This window comes from Branchiostoma lanceolatum, chromosome 17, assembly GCF_035083965.1.
Source record: "Branchiostoma lanceolatum isolate klBraLanc5 chromosome 17, klBraLanc5.hap2, whole genome shotgun sequence".
NCBI lineage: Eukaryota > Metazoa > Chordata > Leptocardii > Amphioxiformes > Branchiostomatidae > Branchiostoma > Branchiostoma lanceolatum.
The window spans coordinates 15,654,437-15,680,090 of NC_089738.1; the positions used below are offsets into that span (position 1 = coordinate 15,654,437).

The 25,654-nt window shown below is 41.5% G+C and overlaps 4 protein-coding genes and 1 long non-coding RNA gene across 5 annotated transcripts; 3 read left to right on the forward strand and 2 right to left on the reverse strand.

Annotated features, from left to right (window-relative positions):
- Positions 1-2,121: 2,121 nt before the first annotated feature.
- On the reverse strand, positions 2,122-4,605 carry LOC136422786 (transmembrane protein 256 homolog). Its single transcript, XM_066410661.1, has 4 exons — positions 4,471-4,605; positions 3,592-3,620; positions 3,146-3,226; positions 2,122-2,297 (listed from the first exon to the last, which is right to left on the reverse strand). The coding sequence occupies exons 1-4, from the start codon at positions 4,556-4,558 to the stop codon at positions 2,154-2,156; spliced, it is 342 nt and encodes a 113-aa protein (XP_066266758.1). The 5' UTR covers positions 4,559-4,605; the 3' UTR covers positions 2,122-2,153.
- Positions 4,606-4,971: 366 nt separating this feature from the next.
- LOC136422787 (beta-galactoside alpha-2,6-sialyltransferase 2-like) lies at positions 4,972-9,381 on the forward strand. Its single transcript, XM_066410662.1, has 6 exons — positions 4,972-5,133; positions 6,229-6,466; positions 6,600-6,816; positions 7,258-7,460; positions 8,067-8,241; positions 8,688-9,381. Exons 2-6 carry the CDS (start codon positions 6,230-6,232, stop codon positions 8,927-8,929), a joined length of 1,074 nt encoding a protein of 357 aa, XP_066266759.1. The 5' UTR covers positions 4,972-5,133; position 6,229; the 3' UTR covers positions 8,930-9,381.
- A 1,487-nt stretch (positions 9,382-10,868) lies between these two features.
- LOC136422789 (beta-galactoside alpha-2,6-sialyltransferase 2-like) lies at positions 10,869-17,219 on the forward strand. The gene is made up of 6 exons (XM_066410664.1): positions 10,869-11,180; positions 11,872-12,109; positions 12,617-12,833; positions 13,820-14,022; positions 14,441-14,615; positions 15,082-17,219. Exons 2-6 carry the CDS (start codon positions 11,873-11,875, stop codon positions 15,321-15,323), a joined length of 1,074 nt encoding a protein of 357 aa, XP_066266761.1. The 5' UTR covers positions 10,869-11,180; position 11,872; the 3' UTR covers positions 15,324-17,219.
- On the reverse strand, positions 15,979-20,092 carry LOC136422788 (3-oxo-5-alpha-steroid 4-dehydrogenase 1-like). The gene is made up of 5 exons (XM_066410663.1): positions 19,693-20,092; positions 18,814-18,980; positions 17,964-18,065; positions 17,402-17,552; positions 15,979-16,094 (listed from the first exon to the last, which is right to left on the reverse strand). The coding sequence occupies exons 1-5, from the start codon at positions 20,016-20,018 to the stop codon at positions 16,028-16,030; spliced, it is 813 nt and encodes a 270-aa protein (XP_066266760.1). The 5' UTR covers positions 20,019-20,092; the 3' UTR covers positions 15,979-16,027.
- Positions 20,093-22,586: 2,494 nt separating this feature from the next.
- LOC136423285 (uncharacterized) lies at positions 22,587-24,927 on the forward strand. The gene is made up of 3 exons (XR_010753731.1): positions 22,587-22,829; positions 22,999-23,082; positions 23,482-24,927. It is a non-coding gene; the product is annotated as an uncharacterized lncRNA (long non-coding RNA).
- The last annotated feature ends 727 nt before the right edge of the window (positions 24,928-25,654 follow it).

A 25,654-nucleotide genomic window follows, 5' to 3' on the forward strand; every position in this document is an offset into this window, starting at 1 on the left:
GATTACCTTCGCAAGGTTATGTTTTCTGTTGTGCCATGTTGGAGTGCCACTGGCTGTGTTCTGAGTTTGCCATGGTTGAGTGGCTGTGTTCTTGGTTTGCCATGGTTGAGTGACTGTGGTCTGGGTGTGCCATGGTTGAGTGACTGGTCTGGGTGTGCATGGATGTCAACGGCGTAACTCGTGAAGCTGTCAATGGATCTTTAAGATATTTGGTGGGTGAGTAGGGGTTGTACAAATGTAGAAAGGAAGGTCAAGTTTAAAGTGGGTCACCTGGCATTTTCCTACGTATGGTAGCGGGCTGTATGTGACGTGTCTTTGTATGTGCCTGGACAAGTTGGTGGATAGGTAGGGATCGAAAAAAGGAAGGTCAAGTTTGATAATGTCTTGGGGCATTTGTGCTTGAGTCAGATGCACATAAAAAGTCTAGTATCCTGCAAAATCAAACTACACTTAGTACATAACACCTTAAAGGAAAGCACCACAGGATCTTGAAACCATTATTTTCCAGTAGATTTTAATATGAACAGGTAACACATAGCCACCCCTATATCCAAGTGGGCAACACCCACCCACATTAACAAGTGTATTCAACCAAGGAGGGTAAATACACAATGTACACAAGGCCTTGTGTATCTAACCTCTTTGGCTAGACATAAGTGTTTGAAGACATGCCTGAGAATGAGCCCTTCAACCTGTACGCACTGTACACACCATGACATGGCAATTTACAACCTACCTGCAGTACATACAGAAACTTCTGGGTGATGACAGTGGCCTGCTTGTACCAGGGCAGGTTGCAAACCTGGCTGGCAACAGGAAGAACTGGAAGCTTCTTACAGTCGCCTGCGTTGCAGCCGACCAATGATGATGATGATCTCTTTGAAAAAGCATCAATAAACAGTGTCTCTGTTGACCTATATGTTTCGAGGAAGTCCAAGGTACGTGTAGGACAACTAAAGTCTCAGGTAAGGACTTAACAATGGGTACTAGCAGTCAGTCTATCTTTCACATTGATGCTGGAATTTCCATTTGATAGGATGAAGATATAAAAGTATTGACCTTGCTTTCTTGTGGACTTTTGGGCAATGTTTCTAATGGTGTCTTAGAGTTAGAAAAGTGAAATGGCCTGACACCGAAATTTGATAATTTCCTGGGTTCGCCATGACATACTCGACATCCTTTTGTTTGTTAGCGGTTTGTGGAATGTAGTTAAATTGATAGAAGGACAAAAACAATAGGAAAGGGTCAGGTTTTGACGTACATATCATTAAGTGGAACATGAGAATAGATAGATTATATGACAAGGCAGACATATACTCAGAACATGCGGTCAGATTGTCTAAAGTATGTTAACCCAAACGGTTCCCAGATTATTACACACGACACTCTCTGTCTATTCATGTTGTGACATAAAGTAAATCTTCTCCTTATTAGGAAATGCTGTATCTTTGAAGGTGTAGAGCATGCAGGTAGGTACTTTAACAACATGTGTTGTAGAGTGTCGTGGGAATGTTTAGATTAAACAAGAGTTCGGAGACCTCATACCTCTATGAAATGAGCCTTTGTAGATTTATTGTTTTATCTTGTCTCAGCAAACTTATCGTAGGTGGTAAGCATTCTGTTCTTCTTGGATAGACACAGATAGATAGAATATGTTTGCCATCACATTCGAGCTATTTAAACATGGCCTAAAGAAATCTTTGGGTTCAAATTTGGGGACAGTATCACAGCGCCCCCTATCATATCATGAATATATTGCAAGCTTTCAGCTGTATATATGATTTAATATTTGAGAGATCCAAAAATGTTCACTGATCATGAATACAAATTGGGACACCAACATGGCAGAAAAGTAATAACTTTTAATAAGCATGAGAGTTCATCTCAGTTCATCAATCAAAATTCCAGTGAGTCAAATTCTTTGAGTTGGAGAATAGTTTATTTTTTCATTCCAGCAATGTAAAGTTGTACATGTGTACCTGTACACCTGTACAGCACCAGTAAAATCAACTATGTACAGGCCCAAAATACCTGAACCTGTAGTTTAGGTACAGATCCAGACCTGTTTATACCTGTACCTTCACCTAAAATTTGTTTAGGTACAGCTCTACACTACAGCAATGTGAAACTGTGAAAGCGCTGTCAAACATTTGTTAGAGAGCCACACAGAGCCAGCCGGCTATGAGCATCATCCCTCCGATGGGAGTTATCTTCGCAGCGGACTGCATCTCGAACAGCGAGCTCAGGTAACACCCTCCACTGAACAGGAGCATCCCACCGCCCAGCAGGGAGCCCACCTGGAGAAGCAGGGTTGATGAAAAGAAAAAAATTGTAACCTTCTTATCATATACCCTGTTTCTATCGGCCGTTGGTTGGGCCTGTGGTCGGAAAAAGGGACATAAAAGAACTTTATTGCACGGCAATTGTACACGGTACAATACTACAATGTATGGCAACGACTATCAAAATATGATACAAAATAGAGGTATGGAATAAAACTTGCCATCCTAATCACTATTACAATAAGGGCTAGCATAAGTGATGTATGGTTTCAGTTGGTGTGAATTAACCTTTACTAGTAACACACTGAAGTAGCTGTTTGGCACCCTATTCTCTGTTTAGTTTACAGAGTTAAGCAGCAGGGAGAAGGTTTATGAAAAGAAATGTAATGATGTGACTGAATCAGATTCTGTCTGTCGGTGATCAACACTTGATGAAGACCTTACTGAATATTTGTTTTGCATAAGTTGATGAGATCTGCAGTTAAGTACCAACTTTGAAACAACTTTCAACATAAGTCAGGATCATGCAAGGATCAAGCAAAACTACACAAGAACATAAGTTACAAGTAAGTGCATAAATGCCCATTTAAAACCCTTAAGCTGCCAGTCCCGCCGGGTGTTTCACGGGTTTCATGAGGGAGGTCAGGGGTCGAACATTTTTGATTTTTACTTGGCTAAAAAACCTGGCAGCTTAAGGGTTAAGTCAGCAAGTATTCAGAAAGTGTCAAGCGATGTATGAGTATTACATTTACATCAAGTTACATCTTAAGACTAGTTAAGTACGGTATGAAGCACACAATTTGTTTAGGGGGAGATACGCATAAGTTTTCAAGAAAGAAGTACATCCACTAAAAATGACTGACCAGCAGTGGCCTGCGTGTGAGAGGGACCGCCAACAGGGCCACGCTGTGCAGGAGGTGGTATCTGTTGCCTGTGTCAAATGTCTGGAAGAGAAGAGAACTTAAAGATTTTTTTTTCAATCAACGATTTTTACAATTTTTACCAATTTCTTTCCCATATTAGGCTTAGTGAGTGAAAGCAGTCTTGGTTCAGTGTCTGTCACCATATATGATATACATGTAAATTGTGTCATTGGCATTTGGTAATGATGATTGGCATGAATTGCCCAAGCCAGTTGGTCACATAGGATTTACCCAAGATCTTACTCTGCCCCAGGTATGCCTTTGGGCCTGTCAGTTGAGAGCAAGATAATAATGAAAAGTATCCACCAAAAATGACAAAATCTGAGTTCGAACGTATCGTAGTAAACCTAGACATAAAACAAAGCAGCGTAGCTTTAGGTACTCACATTCTTCTCCCCAAGGTCTCCCCGGAATGCTGGAAAACATTGATTAACAATTTTTCACTCTTCGTGATAATCAGACCTAACTCCGCAGAAGTAATTTTTCTAATTAAAGGGAAACCTGACTCCTCGGTACTAAGGTAGTAGGTCTAAACTTAAGTCATGTGAGTAGAAATGAGGGCCTGCGTGGGGGGGTCCTGACAACGCTCTACGCTAAATTCGGAGGGCTGGCTACGTAATACGCTAAATTCAGAAAGCCTCCCTACGCTCTTCACTAAATTCACAAAAGCCTCCCTACGCTCTACGCTAAATTATGGAGTGGTCGGCAACGCTCTATGTTAAATTAAAACGGCCGATTACGCTCTACGTAAAAGGGGCATGCAGGCCCTCAGAAATGAGTATTTCAGCGATTCCAGGACTGACTTATCTTTACTTCCTTTAAATTTTTAGCCGGGACCTTTATGATAAGTAAAGTACAGTAGAGTTTTCGGCAAGGTAGGACTAGCTAATGTATAAGACTGCAAGTAAAAGAAGCCCTCCAACAGTCGCCGCGGCTATCACCACAGTATCTATTGTGCGGATTGCGGAGTCTAACTCGCTATATCGGTATCGGGGGGTTGTTGTAGAATTTCTCTGGGGACATGTTCGCCTTATAGCCGACGAGTTTGCCTGTGTAGGCCATGGAAACAGTCTGGCATCTAGCCTATTAGATTTAGGGCTCTTTCAGTTGGTTTCTGTCGTGGTTTCGCTCGGTTATGAGGGAGGGGGGTCGGCCGGAGAGACGGGCGGAATTTCCGGACAAGTTTCCGACTTTACACGAAAATAACATTCCATGGTTTGACTTCATATCGTATAACCTATATCATAGGTATAATCTGCACGAACCATGGGCCCCATAGGCGCCTAACGCCACGGCTAGGGCACCAGAAACACCGGCGATCCGGACAAACAATTCGGGAACAGCGGCAGCCATCTTTGAATCTCGTACTCAGAGCCCCGTGGGAAGGATACAAACATGATGAGATGTTTTAGTCACTTAGCTTTTTCCGCTAAGGCGCTAAGGTTCTTTATATCATTAAAGAAGGAAAGAAAAAATAATCGATGAATTGGTAATCGTTTTTACTAGACATCATTTTATTTTCAACAAGCTGTTCTGGGACCGAGATTATCAATATTTGACCCCTCTTTATCCTTGACCCCGAAGTTTTTATTCCTCTACGGGGATGGGCGAAAAAAATTGCAAAAATAAAATCATTCTGTAATTTTCCATTATTTGTTAAGCACTAAGAGGGAATACAATTAAACTAAACAACCTGTGATTTAGTCATCGTGACAATAAGTGCTCTTTCCTTTATGGTTTAGTATTTAAGGAAAACTACCTTTGGAGAGAATGGTAGATTCCATTGCGGCAATGTCTTTCTGTGCGAGATGCAAGCTGTTCATGTTCTGGTCATAAAAGTTCATGATCTTTGTCGATATGTGACGTAATTTGCAGACGTGTCCAGTGGGAGATGGCACAGGGTGTCTTTACCACCTTGCCAGTGATAGGTAACGTTGGATAGAATCATTTTTTCTCATTACATAGCAGCATTATTATAAGCATATTAAATGTGGTCATATAGGTCAAGTGCATCACTTTTTGTGAGAATATGTTTGTCTGATGATGATGATGATGTGTGTGTGTGTGGGGGGGGGGGGGTATGGGTGACCTCTGGATGTAAAAATAATTGTGATAATATCTGGTATGTTGATAGGTGTTTAATACGGGCGTGGTGGTCAATGTTGCTTTATCCTTTATATATAATACTTAAGTAGTGACTCATAAGGTAGAGATCGTAGATGCTGCAATAACCTTGTGTTCTAAGCTTGTGTTAGTAAGGTAAACAACGGTGTGTGCTCAGCTCCAGTTCAGGTAGAGAAGAGATCGTATTACTTCAAGCTGTCTTTTTTAGAGTACTCCTTATTCCATATTCATGGTGGGCTATTCTAAGTGGTTACATAAGTGGAGGGGGTGCTAACAGCTATCTTACTTGTTGTAACAGTCAAGGGCGATTTTTGGCCTCCTGGTGACTGAATATGGTACTGCAGCAGAACTTCCTGTTTTTGTCTTTGGTCCTGGTCATACTACATTTGTAGATATTGCCTAGATGTCGGTCACGGTACAATCCTACATCACATCAGCCCTTCAGCATATTAGCTCTCATGGCAATTGGGCGTTCTGTGGTCTTGTTTAATAGCTATACAAATGAGCTGCGTTTTACTTTCCTCTTGCCGTGATTGGTTGCTAAAATCAGCTGCTAGCTTTAGATTAATAGACGTGGTAGCTATAGCAGTTTGGCACTAGCCAGCCTCTTGTTCTTTCAAACCAACACATGGCTGCATAACCGCTGCTTCTCCTACTGAAATGGGTCAGTCCAACTATCTTTCTGCTCACCATGAATGAATTTATGTCACAGTACAGCTTTTGAATGAAGTGTAGAGTTATTGTAAGAATTGTACAGTTATTGAATGAATTTTAATGAATTGTAAGGAATGCTCTGTCTCATTCCCCAATTCAGCCAGGAAAGGCTGCAATGGTATATGTCTGTTGTAAATAAATCAGTCATCATCATCATTGATATTCTTTTGTTTTCCTCATGCTAGGATGGCGACAAAATGGCTGTTTGTCCTTGTCACCATGGTTACCATCACTGCCGTGTTCTGCTTCTACGTAACGCGTCATGTCTTCCACATCGAGACGGTCAGAACGGAGGCCAGGGCGAAATGGAGACCAGCGTACGCTAGACATCGGGAAAAGCAAGATGGCTTGGGAGACAAAAAAACAACAGTAACAAAGAAATCACAAACAACAACAACAAATGGGAAGACAACAGATGTACCAGTACGTATCCCAACTAGTTAAAGTACATATACTGATTAGTGATAGTAGTCTCTACCAGACTATAGTAAATATGCTGACATGAATATTACCTTTAACATATCTACTTTTCTAACGTCAGGTAATATTTTGAAAGTTCCTCAGTAGCGAAGCCAGACGTCTTCTCTGCAGTCTCCAGTCCGCGGCCAGGTTCCGTACACTGCCGACAGACGAGCCTCCGTGGAAACAGCTGGGGTACCGCGACATCGAGGCTCGGCCGGGACTGCTGCAGCTGTATGCAGGTGGTTTTCGCACCTGCGCGGCTGTCATGAACTCTGGAGCAATGCTGGGTTCACAGCTAGGGAAGGACATAGGTTAGCTTTGCACAAATTTTACACAACAGTCAAACCTTTCTGAATTTAACCCTCTGCTGCCCAAGTGCTATTGGCTGCTGCCATGTCCTAACAGTGTAGCTTAGCAGTAGAAAGTTAACAGCCCAACCATTCCTATTCCATTAGAGGAAATTTGATAAAAACTTTGCTAGTAGTCCACTGTGTTCTGCTGCTGCAGTAGTCTGAACACCCTGCAGCTGCAATCAGTCTTTCTTCAACTCTCTCTGCTTTGTCTGGTTCGCCGCAAGCTCCCTTGCTGCAAGAAATTATATCATTATCAGCCCTCTTCTGCAGTAGACTTATGTAACTCATGGTGTATGGAGAAAAGAATATATATTTTGTACTTTTAATAGCTTAATATAAAGAGCTGTGAGGTTTTCTTCATTCCAGAAATAAAAGGATTTTGTTATTCTTAAACCTTAGATTACCACGATGTAGTGCTGAGGTACAACAATGCACCCACAAAAGACTACAAGTCCGACGTTGGGAGCAAGACCACCATGCGGCTCATGAACTCACAGATAGTCGTTAAGCATTCTGAGTACCACTGGTTCACCGATCCCCGGTACCGTAATGTCACCATGGCACTGTGGGACCCCATGGTGTATAATGGTACCATGGTGGAGGTTAGTACCGTCTGTTTTGTAGGTGGGTGGCTCAGCATGCTTAAATGGCACCACTTGTAGTCTCTTATCTCTCTCTCTATCCCTCTATCCAATTTAATGTCTTTTTTATCCCCCATCATATGGGGGTTGGACGTGCTTGCACATGGATGGGGGAGCCCCTAGACTCCTCATCAAGTGCAAGTCTTTTTTTGGCTGGATGCCCTTCCTAACGCCAACCCAAACCCTACTTAGGACATGGGAAATATGTGTTAAGTGCCTTTCCCAAGGGCACAACGTCTGGGTGCATGTCCAGACATGTCTGGGTACACCCTGGGGATTGAACCAATCTCATTGCTTCATATCTGGACGCTCTGCCACTATGCCACACAGACACCACATACAAATGCACACAATCTCTTATGCACTGTGTCTAAAACAGCGTCAAAGTGTGCTGCGCCACTATACACTTGATCTTCTCATTTTGCATGATATGCAACTTATTGTGATTACAGTATGTATAATTTTTTTCAACTTAGACTCTGTATTACCCAATGTCATTTGACATGAAAAAAGATTGTGTTTGTCAATACGCCATAGTTTGTTGAATAATTTTTCTGTGCCCTACAGTGGTACAAGAGGCCAGATTACGACCTATTTCCCGCCTACGAAAAGCGTAGACGTGCGTCTCCAAGGGAACACCTGTACATCATCGACCCACGCTACCTGTGGGAACTGTGGGAAGTTTTACACCGGAACACGAGAGAGAAGATTGTCAGGAATGTACCATCTTCAGGCTTCATGGGTAGGTTGTGACTGATGTTTGTTGTATCAGCTGGTGTGTCTGCTTTCTCTTAAAAGAATGTTGTGTGAAGTGTTGGATTACATTGACATTGATACTGCATTGATGCTGAACTGGTGCTGCATTGATGCTCAACTGGTCTGGCATTTTTGCATCAATGCTGCCCTAATGCATCAACCATTTAATCATAATTTATCATTCATTCTCCCTTTAGACTGAAGAAAAGTATGATGAGTGTTACTGTGAAATTACAATATGGCAGTCAGCACGATTGTCAGACTACATGTCCAGACAGTATCAGAACTGAGCATATTAGGGCAACACTACAGACCACTTTGGGAAGGGACGTTGTTAAAGAATAGAACTTAGTACCTCCTCATATCACCAAATATCAGCCTTCCTAAATCAGCATGATATTATACTGAAATCATTCCATGCACCATATCCAGGTATCCACCTCCTACTGTCCCTGTGTGACACAGTAGATGTGTATGAGTACATCCCTTCTGTGAGAGAGACCCGGAGATGCCACTACTATGAGAAGTACGCGGACATTGCCTGTACCTACGGGGCATATCACCCCCTCAGAGCAGAGAAGGAACTTATTCAGAAGTTAAACATCGGTCCAGAGGAAGATGTGAAGAAGAAGGGAAAAATAACTTTGCCTGGTTTTAGAAGTGTTCAGTGCTAGGAATAATGTCATGTTGTCAACACAGAAATTTCTGTCATAGATGTCGTATATGTATACATTTGCATATAAGTACTACTTAAAATATGTATATTTAGAAATATAACTGTAAAAACAATAGGCCTGCTGTATACAGTGTTCATTTTTATATTTAATTTATTATTTAGTTCTATTTGATGTACAGGTTGCAATCATTAGAGAAATTGTGACAAGACTGTGCTGCAATATACATGTATTGTGTACATTTTCATGTTAGTAGATCTACTGTTTGAAGTATATGTAAAAATATGGAGAAATTGTAACAATAAGCATTCTGGTTATGCATAAATGTCGAACATCTTTTTCAATTTGATGCATGTAGGCATTCAACAATAATGGCAATAGTATGATGTATAGTATGAGACTTTTACATGACATTCTCATTATAAAGTCAAGAATAAAACAAATATAATTTAGGACTCGGCGATGTCGCTACGTACCGCAGTCTAGTGAAGGATAATACGTCAGTGGTGATCATGACACGGCAATAGACTAGTTAGAGGGCTTGCATGGGGGGGGGGGGGGGTACCGACAACGCTCTACGCTAAATTCGGAGGGCCGGCTATATACGTAATACGCAATATTCAGAAAGCCTCCCTACGCTTTACGCTAAATTCAGAAAGCCTCCCCTACGCTCTACGCTAAATTATGGAGTGGTCGGCAACGCTCTACGTAAAATTAAAACGGCCGATTACGTAAAAGGGGCATGTAAGCCCTCTAGTTACAGTGACTACTCCAAGTTTGTCTGGGACTTGTACTGTGTCCTCTTTCAAGTTTAAGTCACATGTAAAAACCCAAAGGGGCGAGTACGCCACTCCGATCCCGGGATTAGAACCCACGCCATTCCCGATCCGCACGGCTTGGGAAATCAACGCGCTAACCACTAGGCTAAAAGGTCCGGACCAGTTAGACTGGTCAGTTAGTGGAGGTTGATCCCCACTGTTACACACGTACAGGACGCATTTTACCATAGCTTTATTCATAACGCATTGATAGTACAACACATTTGCATGGGCTTTTTGCAATCCTGTCGTCCAGTCAAGTAAACACATGTGGCAGAGATCAGATCAGCTGACATGCAGTACGCACCAACTTACACTGACACGTAACAACCATAGCAGAGGGCCTGCATGCATAATGCAGCCTTTTTCGTCTTCGTAATCCGTAGGCAGTCGCCCCAAATCAACGTAATTCGTAATCAGTACATTAGCCGTAACACGTAATTGGTCGCTTGCTTTCTAGTACGTAAACTGTAACAGTTACCTTTGTAATGCAACGCAAAGCGTAATCCATAAATTGCTAGTAAAGCGCCTCTCATCATCATGTCCGCATGTCACTCTGTCAGACGTGACTATCACAATAAGCTCCAGAGGGACCAGGCAGGTTCTTCTTCATTTCATGCAAGAGTAATACCGTGGCGGATCATCGATAAGATATCTCTAACATTGTCGCCCGACTTGTCCCTCACAGGTGGGAATACATTTACTGTACAAATTCTAGATCTTTAAGGAATGTTTTCATTGCTACTGTAGAATGGAAGGCGTGTAATGGTTGATCCTAGTTCCAGCCAGACACCTAATAGGTTTGTTTCGCATCGGGGAAACTGGAGAAATGTTGTCAGAGGCTAGCCTGTAACTAGCCCCACTGTACTGTATGAGTTGGAACTTTCTGTGAGGTGTTTTATGAGGGCCTGCATGCCCTTTTGCGTAAGACGTAAGGCTGATTTCAAAATGGTCCAATCCACAAGCGAGTGCCTCCCGACATCATGTCCACGATGAATTCTCCTATTAAAGTTCCCCAAAGTATACTGTGGTACTACCAGAGCACTGTGCTGAAAGGCAACGCAAGCAAAGGGCTCAGCAAAGATCACCAGAGTACCCTGGGTGCGATAATAATAATAACCTCTCCCGAGACCTTACGATGGTCCCTCTATGATGCACGTACTTCAAGTATTTGTTTACCCAATGCACACAAAACAAATCAGTTGCACCATCGAAAACCACATCACACTGTCTACTTCGCTCAACGGCAAGCTGAACGGTTTATCCATTGTCACTCTGATATGTCAGAGGTGAAACTCTCATAATCCCGGATTTACTCACAATAAGCTCCAAAGCGATCAGACAGGTTCGACTTCATTTTGCTTGCAGAAGTAATACGTGGCGGATCAGCACTTAGATATCTCTATCAGTGTCGTCCGATTTGTACCTCACAGGTGGGAATTTCTTTAATGTACAAATTCTAGATCTTTGAGGAATGTTTGTATTGCGACGTAGAAAGTTATATGTAATTAGTTACACTTTTTTCATATTAGAAGGCATGTGCTACCATAGCTGCTAACTCCGTTTGAATAGAGCAGAACAGGTTTCTACGCTTCCCGACAGGCTTTCTCGCACTGGATGCTTATTCGGGTTTTCAATTGCCACACGTTATGCTGAAAAGTTAGGAAAAAAGTGTTCCGAAAGTTGTTTATTCGGGTTGAAAAATACATATAACGGGGGGCGCCCTAACATCGCACGCGCCCTTACATCGCACTGATACTTTATTGATCTAATCATATGCATAATTACGCCGTGTTTGTGACCACTGACTATGCTAATAAGGAAGGTTCATGATAGACATGTACATATTCATTTCTTCTTTGGCGAAGAACAGAATTTGGACAATAGTGATGGAAACGCTGAATAGAAGGTCACTGCGTAGAGACGGCACGCGCCTCCAAATATACGATCTGTACCAAGCAGACACACAACTATCAGACACATAAGAAATATAACTTCATAAAACACTACAAATTTGGGCCGTTAAATGTTGAATTTGGGCCTTTAAATTCAGCCAGGAAAGTCTGTTGCAAATAAACGAGTTATCATCATCATTGATAATTCTTTTGTTTTCCCTCATGCTAGGATGGCGACAAAATGGCTGTTCGTCCTTGTCACCATGGTTACCATCACTGCCGTGTTCTGCTTCTATGTAACGCGTCATGTCTTCCACATCGAGACGGTCAGAACGGAGGCCAGGGCAAAATGGACACCAGCGTACGCTAGACATATGGAAAAACAAGATGGCTTGGGAGACAACAAAACAACAGTAACAACGAAATCAAAAACAACAACAACGAATGGGAAGACAACAAATGTACCGGCATGTATCCCAACCAGTTGAGGCACATGTTCTGTTTAGTCTATACCAGACTTAATGATATGCTGGCTGTAGAGTCTGGGAGAACAAGTCAAATCTAAAAACAATGATACAATGTCATGTAACGTCATCCCAGTGTAAAATCAAATCAAAGGGGCTTCCATGGTTTTCTGTGTGTCCATTACAGCTAAATGGCATCAATGGCCAAGGCATGCACAGGATTGAGAGGTTTAATTCCTAGCATTGATGGCCAGATGTTGTGTCCTTGGGAAAGGCCCTCACTCCACCAAGGTGTAAATGGTCACATGAGTTTCGTTGAGGAGGTACACGTATAATGTGGTGGAAGGAGATGGTTGGGGTCCAACTTCCAATACCATGCCGTAGACACAGTTGATTAATTGTACAACAGCCCACTGCCTCTAGTCTCAAAAAGGCTATGGGACTTTACTAGTACCTTTTTTTACCACCTTATCATATCTACTTTTCTAACGCCAGGTAATATTTTGAAAGTTCCTCAGTAGCGAAGCCAGACGTCTTCTCTGCAGTCTCCAGTCCGCGGCCAGGTTCCGTACACTGCCGACCAATGAGCCTCCGTGGAAACAGCTGGGGTACCGCGACATCGAGGCTCGGCCGGGACTGCTGCAACTGTATGCAGGTGGTTTTCGCACCTGCGCGGCTGTCATGAGCTCTGGAGCAATGCTGGGTTCACAGCTAGGGAAGGACATAGGTGAGCGGTGTATCTGTATCTGATATAGTCGGTATGACCACCCAACGGCGTAACACACCAGCTTGGTGCAGCTGCAGCTGGTTGCATTACAACTAACGACCTGTCACACTTAATAACCTTTTCATATCTAACTGTGGGCGCTGTTTAAAGATGGAGGATGCTCCTACAGTGATTGGTGGCAACATGTTCTTATAGTTCTAGAGAAAAACAAAATTTTAAACACCTCAATTCTGGATTGATAACTCTGGTACTATGGCATAAATATGTCTTTTTTCTGAGCTGGTACATTTGTACTAGATACTTAGTAGTCCATATGCCCACCAGTATAATAGTCGTTTTGTACATCATTTTGTACACGGTGCTTTTTACATTTTAAACTTTCTAAATTTGACACTTTGCTGCTCAAGTGCTATTGGCTGCTGTCATGTCCTAACAGTGTAGCTTAGCTAACCCTCCTCCAGCAGTAGAAAGTTAACAGCCCAACCATTCCTATGCCATTACAAGAGGTTCAATTGATTAAAAAAAGACTTTGCTACTAGAACACTAGATCAGCCCTCTTCTGCAATAGACAGACGTCACTCATGGTATATGGAGAAAAAACTTTTCATTTTGTACCATCACTTTTCAAATTCAACATAGTTTAAGTGGTCAGTCATACCTCAGAGCTATAAGATATACTCTCCAAGCAGAGGATGGGTTCCAGCAGGTTTTTGACGTGTTTTTAGGCGTTTTTGTCGGCCTTTCTACTTTTTCATTTTTTTTGTCTCTATAAACCCATAAACCTTGTTGGGTTTATAGAGAAAAAAAAATGAAAAAGTAGAAAGGCCGACAAAAACGCCTAAAAACACGTCAAAAACCTGCCGGAACCCATCCTCTGCTTTGAGAGTAATAAGATACACAAACATATATGTGTAAAAACACTACTCTGAGCAATGAGATTTTCTTACTTCCAGAAATAAAAGGATTTTGATATTCTTATACCTTAGATTGCCACGATGCAGTGCTGAGGTACAACAATGCACCCTCAATAGACTACAAGTCTGACGTTGGGAGCAAGACCACCATGCGTCTCATGAACTCACAGATAGTCGTTAAGCATTCTAGGTACCATTGGTTCACCGATCCTCGGTACCGTAATGTCACCATGGTACTGTGGGACCCCATGTTGTATAATGAGACAATGGTGGAGGTTAGTACTGTCTATTTTCTTTGAGCTATTGTAAGCATATAGCTTTTAACCCACTTTGACTCGGTTTGAGTCTCTTGTGAAAAAAAGCAGAGCCACTTGTCTTCTCAGTCTGAACTGTATTGTCTACTTCCAGGGCTACCTCTGTAGCACATTATCAAATTGAATTTTTTTTCTAATTGTAACTCTGTATTACTCAACGTCATTTGACATGAAAGAAGATTTGTGTCTTAGTAAAAGTAAAAGTCAACAAGAAGCAGCAATATGAAAATCCAGCAAGAGTTAGAAATCACAGCACATTGACTAAGGTTTTACATGTCTTAAGTGGCACATTTAATGAAGCAGTTTCAAGACATATTGAAGTACATGACATTGTAATTATTTTACTCTTGGTGAATCTGGATGTTTGTGTGTTCTACAGTGGCATAAGAAGCCAGATTTCGACCTATTTCCCGCCTACGAGAAGCGTAGACGTGCGTCTCCCTGGGAATATCTGTACATCATCGACCCACGGTACCTGTGGGAACTGTGGGAGGTTCTACACAAGAACACGAGAGAGAAGATCATCAGACATGTACCATCTTCAGGCTTCATTGGTAGGTTGTGACTGAAGTTTGTTGTATCAGCTGGTGGGTCTAATTTCTTTTAAAAAATGTGTCTATTTTGGATTACTTTCACATTGATACTGTATTGATACTGAACTGGTGCTGCATTGATGCTGGACTGGTCTGGCATTTTTGCATCAATGCCACCTCAGTCAAGGTCAATTACCATCAATACTGCCCTCATATGCATCAACCATTTAATCATGATTTATCATTCATTCTCCCTTTAGACTGAAGCAAAGTTACTGTGACATTACAATGTCAGTCAGCACCATTGTCAGACTACAGCAGCATCAGAACTGAGCATGTGAACAGACCACCTTTACAAGGGAGGGTAAAGAGTAGAGCCTGTGTCTACACGTTGTACTTGTTTGTCCACAACGAATCAGTGTTCCCAAAGCAACATACTTTTTTTACATGTAGTATCATACTGATTCATTCCATGCACCATATCCAGGTATCCACCTCCTACTGTCCCTGTGTGACACAGTAGATGTGTACGAGTACATCCCCTCCGTCAGAGAAACCCGGAGATGCCACTACTATGAGAAGTACGTAAACATGGCCTGTACCAACGGGGCATATCACCCACTAAGAGCAGAAAAGGAACTGATTCAGAAGTTAAACATCGGTCCAGAGGAAGATGTGAAGAAGAAGGGGAAAATAACTTTGCCTGGTTTTAGAAGTGTTCAGTGCTAGGGATAATGTCATGTTGTCAACACAGACAATATTTCTGTCATAGATGTCGTATATGTACACATTTGCACATAAGTACTACTTAATATTTATATTTAGAAATATTGTAGAAATGATAGGCATGCTGTAACGTTATATATTGTTCATTTTTATATCTAGTACTATTTGATGTGTATGTTGCAATCATTGGAGAAATTGTGACAAGATTGTGCTCCATATATTGTGTACATTTTCATGTTAGTACTGTTTGATGTACATCTATATGTAAAAATATGGAGAAATTGTAACAAAAAGCATTCTAGTTATGCATAGATTTTGCAATTTGATGCATATAGGCAATCAACAATAATGGCAATAGTATGATGTATAGTATGAGACTTCGTCATTTGGGGCCTGTGGCCCTGTGTATGGAGGACCTTCAGGCGTTAAACCTCCATCTGCACATGAAAGTACCCAACATGTTTGGCTATGCAAGCGAGTTGTAGTAAAGCTGCATTTCAATATCAGTACTAATTGTCAAAAATGTTGCTTTTTGTCTCAAGCATCTTAGGAGACACACAATAATCAAGTACATATACTTTCGTATTGGTTTCAGCTACATTACATGACATGTAAGTGCAAAGCACATGTTGGAGCTCTTCAGTGTTTATGAAAGATAATTGTATACAGTTGTATATCATATTCCTGTTCTGGCAATGTTACTAGTATCAGATGAGGAAGGGGATGACTGCTTTTCTGCTCTTCGGGTAGTTGTCAAACTTCTGCAGGTACCATCTGTAAATAGAAGAAGTAACAAAATGTAACAATTTTTCTGTAGGCTGGACACAGGCTAGACGTAGGTCACAGATTCTATTCCTGGCTTCATCTTGCGATCTTGAGAATGTACCAGACTTTCGGCGGGGAGGCAAAAATCTTGGGGAGGATCCCAATACAGCGACCAGGACTGGATCAAGAACCCACTGCCTCTATAGACTGTGATCTTTACCTTTTTTTTCAGACTCTTTGTAACAGACAGGTCCTATGAGAAAAGGGCGGGCAATGGAAAACTGCAGCAAAAAGTTTTGAATGAAATATTTGATTGAAATGTTAACTGAAAAATTACAGAAAAAATGGGGAGAAATTAATGTAAGTACGTCCTGTTGACCACTTTTGACCATGATCACCTTCCTTCCCTACCCAATATATTGGGTAGGGGCTATAAGGGCCGCTAAGCCCGAAGAGTTTGATGTGTGCCAACTAGTTTTATTTTTCTAAGACCATTGCCAAAAATGTGCATGTGTCAAGGTAATCAAGTATGTAAATGCAGTTTTAGAACTATACCTGAAGTTGATATTGTATTTATTGTATATAGCTATTGTATCTTTTTACTGTATGTATTTATTCATTGTGCACATCAAGAAATATAAGAGAATATGTTAAGCATTTAGGAACAAACTAGAAAATCTAGGTGCAATATTTTGCACACTTCACTCTGTAACTTGTATATAACTTATTTGCAATATCTATTTTATCATGTAAGGTTTTGATTATATATGATTTCCCATCATGCAATGAATAGTACTTTTTTAAAAGAAAAATTCAATTATAGTTATTAAATCTGCCAAAAGCAAAACTCATTGTGTAAATGTTCAAGTTGCCTAGTACTTGCAGCGATGATAGACTGCGTATTCAAGGTAGCAACATGCCGAAATTGTAACATTAAGTAAAACAGAAACATCTTTGTCAATTGTAATCATTTACACCACATAACAAAGTACTAAAAGTACTAAAGGCACATTGTATTGATAAGTTGGTTCTCGAATTTTGTAACATGATGCTGAACTGCCTATCAACTGTGAAAGCAGTGTAAATGGGAAAGTCTGTATGGATGGCTAATACAAATAAAGACTTAGAAAACACCAGGGCTTTACAAACGCCCCTTATGATAGAGACGGGGGACGTTATAGACTTTCTGCAACCTCGAATCAAATGAGTCACGTGTTTATCTGCATAGAATGACGTCATAGAAGCTGTGCTGTTTGCGTTGGAAATGACAGTAACATCCTGCTACAAACAAATACGTGAATTAAGATTGTACGTACTTGTGATGGCGGTAGGCTCTAGGGCCGATGTTTGACGCGGTGAAGACCGCGAAGGCTGCCGCCGGGAGAGACCAACAGGCGATGGCGAAACCTGTCCACTCAACAATCTCACCGAAGAAGTTGGCACCGGAAACGTAGGTGAACATTCCGCCTGTGATATGGTTAAGAAAAAAAGGATAAGCACTTTTATTTTTGCGGAAAACAGACTCTCAACTTCTTTCCAAATCTTTTCATGTGTTGTAGAAATACTCCAGTCATGTAATGTGGTGAGCGAGGGAATATACAACATCAGTCAAGTTTGGGACAACAGTCTTCTTCTCACACCGCCAACTAGCTAGCAGTGTAAAGTAGATCTAGTCATGATCAGTGAAGGTAGCAAAAAGAATACCGAAACGGTTGTAGGCACTCATTGTCATTATCTGTGTACAATTTTAGAGAACCTTAAGACCCGTAGTCACAAATAGAAGTTTAATTGTTAGTCTTCCTACTGATATAATCGTTACTAAATGCATTATCACTGATTATATCATTCTCTTTGTTTTATCTTAGTAAAGCAGTCTACCTTGTGGGATCTTGTAGCCTGTCTCTCCAGGCTTCCGAAGGTTCCTCAGAACGTGGTCCGCGTGAAGATTGATGCCCATCCCCACCAGGAACATGCCGATGCCTGGAGCGAGGTATGTAATACACAAGTTCGCTAATCTCCAAACAGATCTCCCGTGACAAGACCGTATCCATTAGCCTGGAGTCCAACAACTGTTGGCGGCTAGCGGATCTTGGGCAGCGGGCCAAAGCTAACAAGGCAGGACTCCAGGCTAAGTATCCATGGGCCGAAACAATATGTAAAATCACCGGTGGCCAGTTGGATATTGTTTTGGTCAACTGGCGACCGGTGGCCAGTCGGACGGACACTGCAGTTTCGGCCCATGGACACTGTCTTACCACCGGTAGATATGCCTGGAGATTACAAGTTCATAACTATAGCTACAAGTCCATTGGCAACCAAATATTTGTCCTGTAATCTACAGAATAGAACTTGACGCGGATCTGATGGAAAGGTGGGAAGGAATGTTGGAATGTCCAGAAAAGTCCCAAAATCAATAAATAAAACAAATAATGCTGCATTTCTTTTTAATGCGATGATAAATTTGTTATTTCTTAAACTTGTGTACGATATTTTTCGTTATTTCCTAAGTGAGTTGATGTATTTCCCAATGCAATATATTCACCAAAAAGTAGTAGCACATGTAGATGTAATACAGCGATGTTCTTCCTTATTCTAAGGTGAAATTCTTTTTCCGGAGCGTGATTTGTGACAAAGTGTGGCTCAGATCACATACAAGTTTATTGCAAACACTTTCTAAATCGCGTTTCCCTGGAAGGCCAAGGTCGGATTTTGTAGAATGTTTACTTACCCACGATGCACCGCGTGTCGGCCAGCCATGTATCGGGGTAGTGCGCAAACTCGGCGAGGTATCTGCCCTGCATGTATCCGTTATACGTACAGAACATGAACGCGTCACGGAAGATATGGAACGGCGTTTTCTTCCCGCCGCGGATCAGAAGCGAAAAGATGAATGTCCTGAAAGTCAAGTGTTATGGACATGATTTTATGCTGTTAGTTGTATAATGCACATCGGGGAAGTCTTTTATTTATATGCCTTTTAGAAATTTATTTACAATTATTGCCGAGGTTTACAGAAATCTCACCGTCTTCTATAGATACATGTTTGATACATTCTGTCCCTATATAATGAGGGCATTTCATAATTTAGATGCCGTGGTAGTAATATCAGTAGCTGTAATCTTTACCAGCAATCGTTGCTTAGAGCTCCACGAGTATTTTGTTGTTGCAATTCAAACAGTTAACGTTAGTTAAATTTGGTACTAGCAGGGCAACATTTTTTGTACGCAGTCAATAACAATTCCCTGCCAGCGTGTCGGTCTGCTACCTTCCCAAGGACAATAATACAGGTCTGCATGTGTTTGTTTTTCGTTGTATACACAGAACTTTCCTACCCAGTGATTGACCAGCCTGATAAAAGAATTTCCAAACTAGCACTTCAGACTCTTATGATGTGACCGAGAAAATGCCCCCATAGAAATATTTTCGTCATATCTAGTCGGTCATTGGTATCCTCTGAAAGAGGTTGAAGGCACAGCAACCGACAGAACTACTTATGCATGGAAACTTGTTGCCAAATGTGCAGGCACAGGAGGAACTAGCTAAGGTTTACACGAGGCACTTTGCACGACGTACGACGATCGTCTTAGGACAGTGGCCTATGACTTACCTCTGGAAGTAGTGTGCCACAAACATGGCCATTAGCACCTGATTAGGCAGCTGTGTCATCCTGGCAGCACGGCCGGACAGCACAAGTATCACTGGAACAGCAAACGAGGGCAGCTCCTGGAACAGCCACGCCACCCGGGCTGGCAGCTCCCACGATGATTTCACGGCGTAGCGGCCATACTCGGCCACCTTGACGAATGTGGTGATAAAGAACACGGGCACAGACAGCCCTAGCATAACGTAGGCGAGCGTGTGCACAAGAGCCTCTTCGTTACTCGGCAACATGTTGTAGAGATAGTCAGTAACCCTCTCCAGCATTTCAGACATCGTACTATCCTCGTTACAAGCAGTATATAACTAGTAGCTGTGTGGTGAATACCAGCGCAAATAAGGATCGCCCGAGAAAGTTAAATAGTAACTTTAGTTAATGGTTGACTATAAGAAAGCAAATATTTGCTGGCAACTTATTCTTACTTAGCCTCTGCCAGGCTCCACATGTCGCTGGAAAAATCGTAGAAATTGGCCAAATAGACGTACATCATGCCAGAGAAGTTAGTCCGCTATAGAAGTTACAGTTTGGGACCTCTAGATGTGGATGGCATATTGGACCCTCTCTCCGTAGCCGACTCCCTTAGCATACTATTCACTCTATCTGGCCAATTTCTACTATTTATCCATCCATCCGCGGGGCCTGGTAGAGGCTAATTCTTAGTAGCAGAAGAAATCGATCTAAATACAATAGACTTTTTTACACATATGCATGAACACTTAGCTACACTTTTCCATTTCATTACAGGAACGTTTCTGGAATTCGTACTGAGTGTGAAAAAAATATATATTAGCTAGCTTATTAGGCATACATGCTATCAATCTTATCCATACTGTTTTTGTCATCGTTTTAAGACGTATTTTGTTAAAAATACATAACCCCACTGCAAAATATTTCGCTTAAATGTCATCACTATTAAAAGCGCATGAGATGTTTCTGTCAGTATGCCTACTTCGCAAGTATAGAAGTCGTGGCAGATGTGTTTGTATCGCTGGCACTGATCTGATCGAAAGGCCATGAATATTCCGAAGAAACTTATAAGTAAACTGATAGGAAAAGAACAGTACAAACAACAAGACAACAGAGGTGTGAGGAAGACGTCAGAGAGAGAGAGAGAGAGAGAGAGAGAGAGAGAGAGAGAGAGAGAGAGCATACAGCACTAAGCCTCTTATATAATGCAAAATTAAAATACGTGATCTTTTAACAAAGAAAGGTGAGAGGGTTGGATTAATATTGTCTAGGCGTCCTTCAGTTTCTACCGACCAAAGCTATTACTAGTAGTTATTCCAAGGACATGAATTATATATAATGTCCTCGGAATATGAGGCGATATGGGATAATTCATGCCATTATCTTCACCACATGTGATGTCCCTGGTTATTCAAATGAATTGTCTCGTCTTGGATACAAATTATCAATGTTTCGCATTGTTATTGTGCTTCTTAATTTCGTTCAGTAAAGGACAATAATACTTGGGTCTCGTGTTTGAAGTCACAACTTTTCCGTCGTTTTAACACGCAGGACAGACAATGAAAAACGAATAATAATTGCAGCAAAAAAGTTGTGAGAATTGGTTGTTTATGCGGCTTTCAATTTCTGCCGACCAAAGCTGTTAGCTATTCCAAGGACATCATGCTATATATAATGTCCTTGGAATATGATACGATACTAGACAATTCATTTGAGTAACCAAGGACATTACATTATATGTAATGTCCCTAGTTATTAGCATAAAGCGTCTCGTCTTGTGGATATTGATTCACAATGGTTCTCTTTGATCTCTACTTCTTACATAATTTCGTTCAGTAAAGGGCAAAATACTTTGGTCTGGGACCTCAAGTCACACCTTTTGCGTAAATTACACAAGAAAGACAGACAATGGAAAAATGAATGACATAGTGCAGCCCAAAAGTTGTTGCAATAGATATTGTTTAGGCGGCCTTTAATTTTTACCGACCAAAGCTATTAGCTATCCCAAGGACATTATGTTATGTAATAGTGTCCTTGAGGTACGAGACGATACGAGACAATTCATCCGAATAATTAAGGACATTATATTTTCTTGTGTCATTTTGAATATATTTTGGTCTTATTCATAATGGTTATCATTAATATCTTTCAGTAAAGGGATAAATTGCTTGGGTCTCCGGATTTGCGTAAACAACTTGAGCTCCTGGCTGAGGTAGGACGTGCTCGTGTGGCTCTTAGAAACTTGACAAGCGGCATCATGTCGGCTTTAGGAGGACCGCAGCCCCAGACTGTTGACACAACAGGTAGGATGTTCTTTGTGACTCCTAAATATTTTGACAAGATTTATTCAGATAGACATTTCACCTTGTCGATACTTGAATCGTTGTTGGTTAAGTAGATAGTAAAAATAGATGGGTGGACGAGTCTGCGAGTGTTCGGGGCGGAGGCCCGATCAGCCCCTGCAGCTGACAGCGAGAGATTGTGTAACACATACTACTTGCTTGGACATAAGCTACTGCTGATTTCGACATTTTCTTGTAGGGACCGCACGCAAGCCGCAGCCCACACAGCAACCCCAAGCCGATTGGCGGGCACGTGCGCACGCTGCTGCGAACGTACCCAACCCGCTGTACTCCTCCACAGAAGGTAAACGTTTTTCAGTCTCAGTGATTGGTAACCCCGGCTGACTTTTTGTATGTATTTATTGGTTCAGCATGTACATGCCAGGGTTGCCCAACTAGCCGGAGGCTATCACTATGGCCGAACCCATGTGCGGCCATAGGACTGTAGGTTTTGAACCATTCACACCGGGAAGGACCCGTGTCTCCACAAACACGGGACCTCCATTTAACGTCCTATCCGAGGGATGTCCCTAACCGAAGCTAGGTACTCATTTACACCTGAGAGGTCACCACAAAAAAACACGGAAAAACACTGCGAATGTTTAATTCGGCTCATCCCACATATCAATAACTGTGTTCTTCTTCTACCGACAGACGTTAACGGTGGTAACGTTAAGAGGACAAAGTGTTGCCACCTACGCAAGCTGTTGCCAATTAGGCCAATCACAGGCTTTGTGTTCGCTCTGATCATCACCATACTGCTGCCTTATTTGGCAGGTATGGCACATTTTATTACTTCTATTTAATATGTTAGTTTAATCTGCCCGCGGTAATGTTTTGAAAAGCAAGTTGACATTTTGCATGATAATTGTTTAGTTTCAACAATGAGGTTCAACTCATACGCATTGTTTTCAGCGATGGCCATGTTCTTTCTTTGTAAATATAGCTAAGGTGGACATACTGTCTGACGAGGTGGGGGCGGTTGCAGCGCGGAGCAGTATCAACGACCAACGATTAACCAAGCTGGAACGTAAGTAGAGTCAGAAAGTAGAATTGATTCACCATCATGAGATTTTATCATATGGCTAGTGACGGAGCCACCTAGACGTCCAGGGGAAAGTGGTCCTGTGGGCCTATCGAGTGCTTCCTAAGTTATGCTGACCACAAATATGCGGGAACACACGCGCACACGCACGCACACACACACACACACACACACACACACACACACACACACACACACACACAAACACACACACACACACAGACGGACAGACGGACAGACATGCAGACACACCCAAATAATATCTCCAAACGTGATATATCGCACTGCTCAGCTCAATGAATGACATGTTATAGCTCATGGAATTTAGTTAATACAAATGTCAATAACAATTTATTACGCCTGTTGCAAAATGTTCTTACACAGGTTGCATCAAAGGCTTTAAAATGTGGCGCGGAATCTGCTACAAAGTGTTTACCGCACGTAAGAGCTTCACGGATTCTGCTGCGATCTGTCGTCAATTGGGTGGCACCCTGGCCATGCCCCGAGATGCTGATACCAACGCCTTCCTGATCTCTCTACACGAGGCCGCAGCGTTCACAAGCCGGGTGTATGTGAGGTTCGGCCTGCACGATTGGCGTGAAGAAGGAAGCTTTGAGTGGATGGACGGTACTGCACTCGGGAACTACACCTCTTGGGGTCCGGGACAACCACAGACCGGCAGCAGGAGAAGGGAATGCGTCTTCTACGACCCCACCAAGAAATACAAATGGTACAGTGCATATTGTGAACAACGTGTGCCATTCATCTGTCAAGTCACTCCAGGTACGTACTATTAATTCCTACCGTATGATCGCCATAACTTTCTGTGTGTCTTCATTCACTGGATTATTCACGTTAAATCATTATTGGCACTAACATACAACTTTTCCAAGACACTCCACATTCTAAACATGGTCATGGGGATTTAAAATGTGTTGGGTCATTCTTTTACAGGACGTACATAGGCGACATGCCAACTCCTCGCCAACACTGTGGACGGGGTTTTTCATCAGTTTCCGAAAATAGGCAATAAGAACAAGATGTAGGCAAAGTGTAAAATCTATATTTAAGTTATTGAACCTGCATATTAAAGCAACCTGTAATCGTGATGTTTTTAAGGTATTTTCTGGTTAAAATTCAAGACAGAAAAATAACTAATTCCGTAGGTGTTCTTACCATGATCAAGCAATAGGAAAACATAATTGTAAACTGTAGTGATATATGTTGAAGGCATTGTGGAGATTGTGACGTAGTATCTTATGAGATGGTCTGTTCAAACCTGTGAGAGATTATGGGATGCTGTTATTATTGAGGTCAGGCTGTTCAGAATCTGTATAATTCACTTACAGCTGTATATACTACCGAGAACCATTCATTCACCATAGCACTTCTATCGAATAGAAATCTGATGATGATGGCTGTTTGGAAATAGAAAGCTACGTCTGTTACATAAACATATGGATATGTGGGTACAATTTAGAATTTTCCAGTTTGTAAGTGAAATGAATTTGTGCAAGACATGATCGTGTGTTTTGTAATCATTGTAATCTATATCGATGCTGTATATTGAACAGTCCTACAAGAAGATTTATCCATATTTCATAACGTATGGAAGTTTTGTTTGTATACTGTACCAGATTGTTTCCTGTGATACATTCAGCCCTAAGTTACCACCATGATTATCCCTTTATCAGTCAGGTAATTCTGATGCGATACAACGTCAACTGATCTTACGTCAGGTCACGTCACTCTACATTGTAATTCAATCTTAATGTTACCTAACGCATGTGTATCTATGTAATCAATGTAATGGAAACCAATAAAGAGATGTTGTTTTGGTGTAACTTGTAGTCTGAACCATTATTTCCAAAGAACTCGAAAGGACTTGTTGTACAGTATTTGGAACCCAGAGTTTCATGACCTTTTACTTTCACCGAAACAAACATAACAATCTACTTTCTATCTAGCAGTAATAGGGATATGAATGCTGATACGTATCGCACTGTATTATAATGAATATTTTGTAAATATTATATAACTAATCATATATAGTAATAGTTTTCATTTCTACACAATGTTCTAAAAAGGCGTCCTACGTGTAGTGATGCTAAAATCCTATTCTGTTTCACCTATCGCTAAATGGCGCCGCCAGATTGACTTGTGGCGTCATGGGTCGACAATCTTGGAAAAGCCGACCCACCTTGACCAATCACAAGTCAGATACGTACCACGTCAGATATGCCCTAACATAAGTATTACGCATAATGACATTGCGTCACATTAGAACTATGTCAGTTTAGTGCTAGTCCCTTTCATACCAGCATTAATCACGTTCCTTGATACATATTTATCTATTCCTTGATACATATTTACCTAACTTTTAGTTCGGTTACAAGTACTCTTACTGTTTTCATTGAAGCTGTCGATGGTTAAGGCTATACATTGCTTATGATCGCAAAATTATTTTAAAGCTGCGTGACAAAAAAGAAAAATTAAAAGGAACGTTTTTCTCTATAACTTTGAAATTGATTTTGATATTGTTACAACCCTTTTCCTC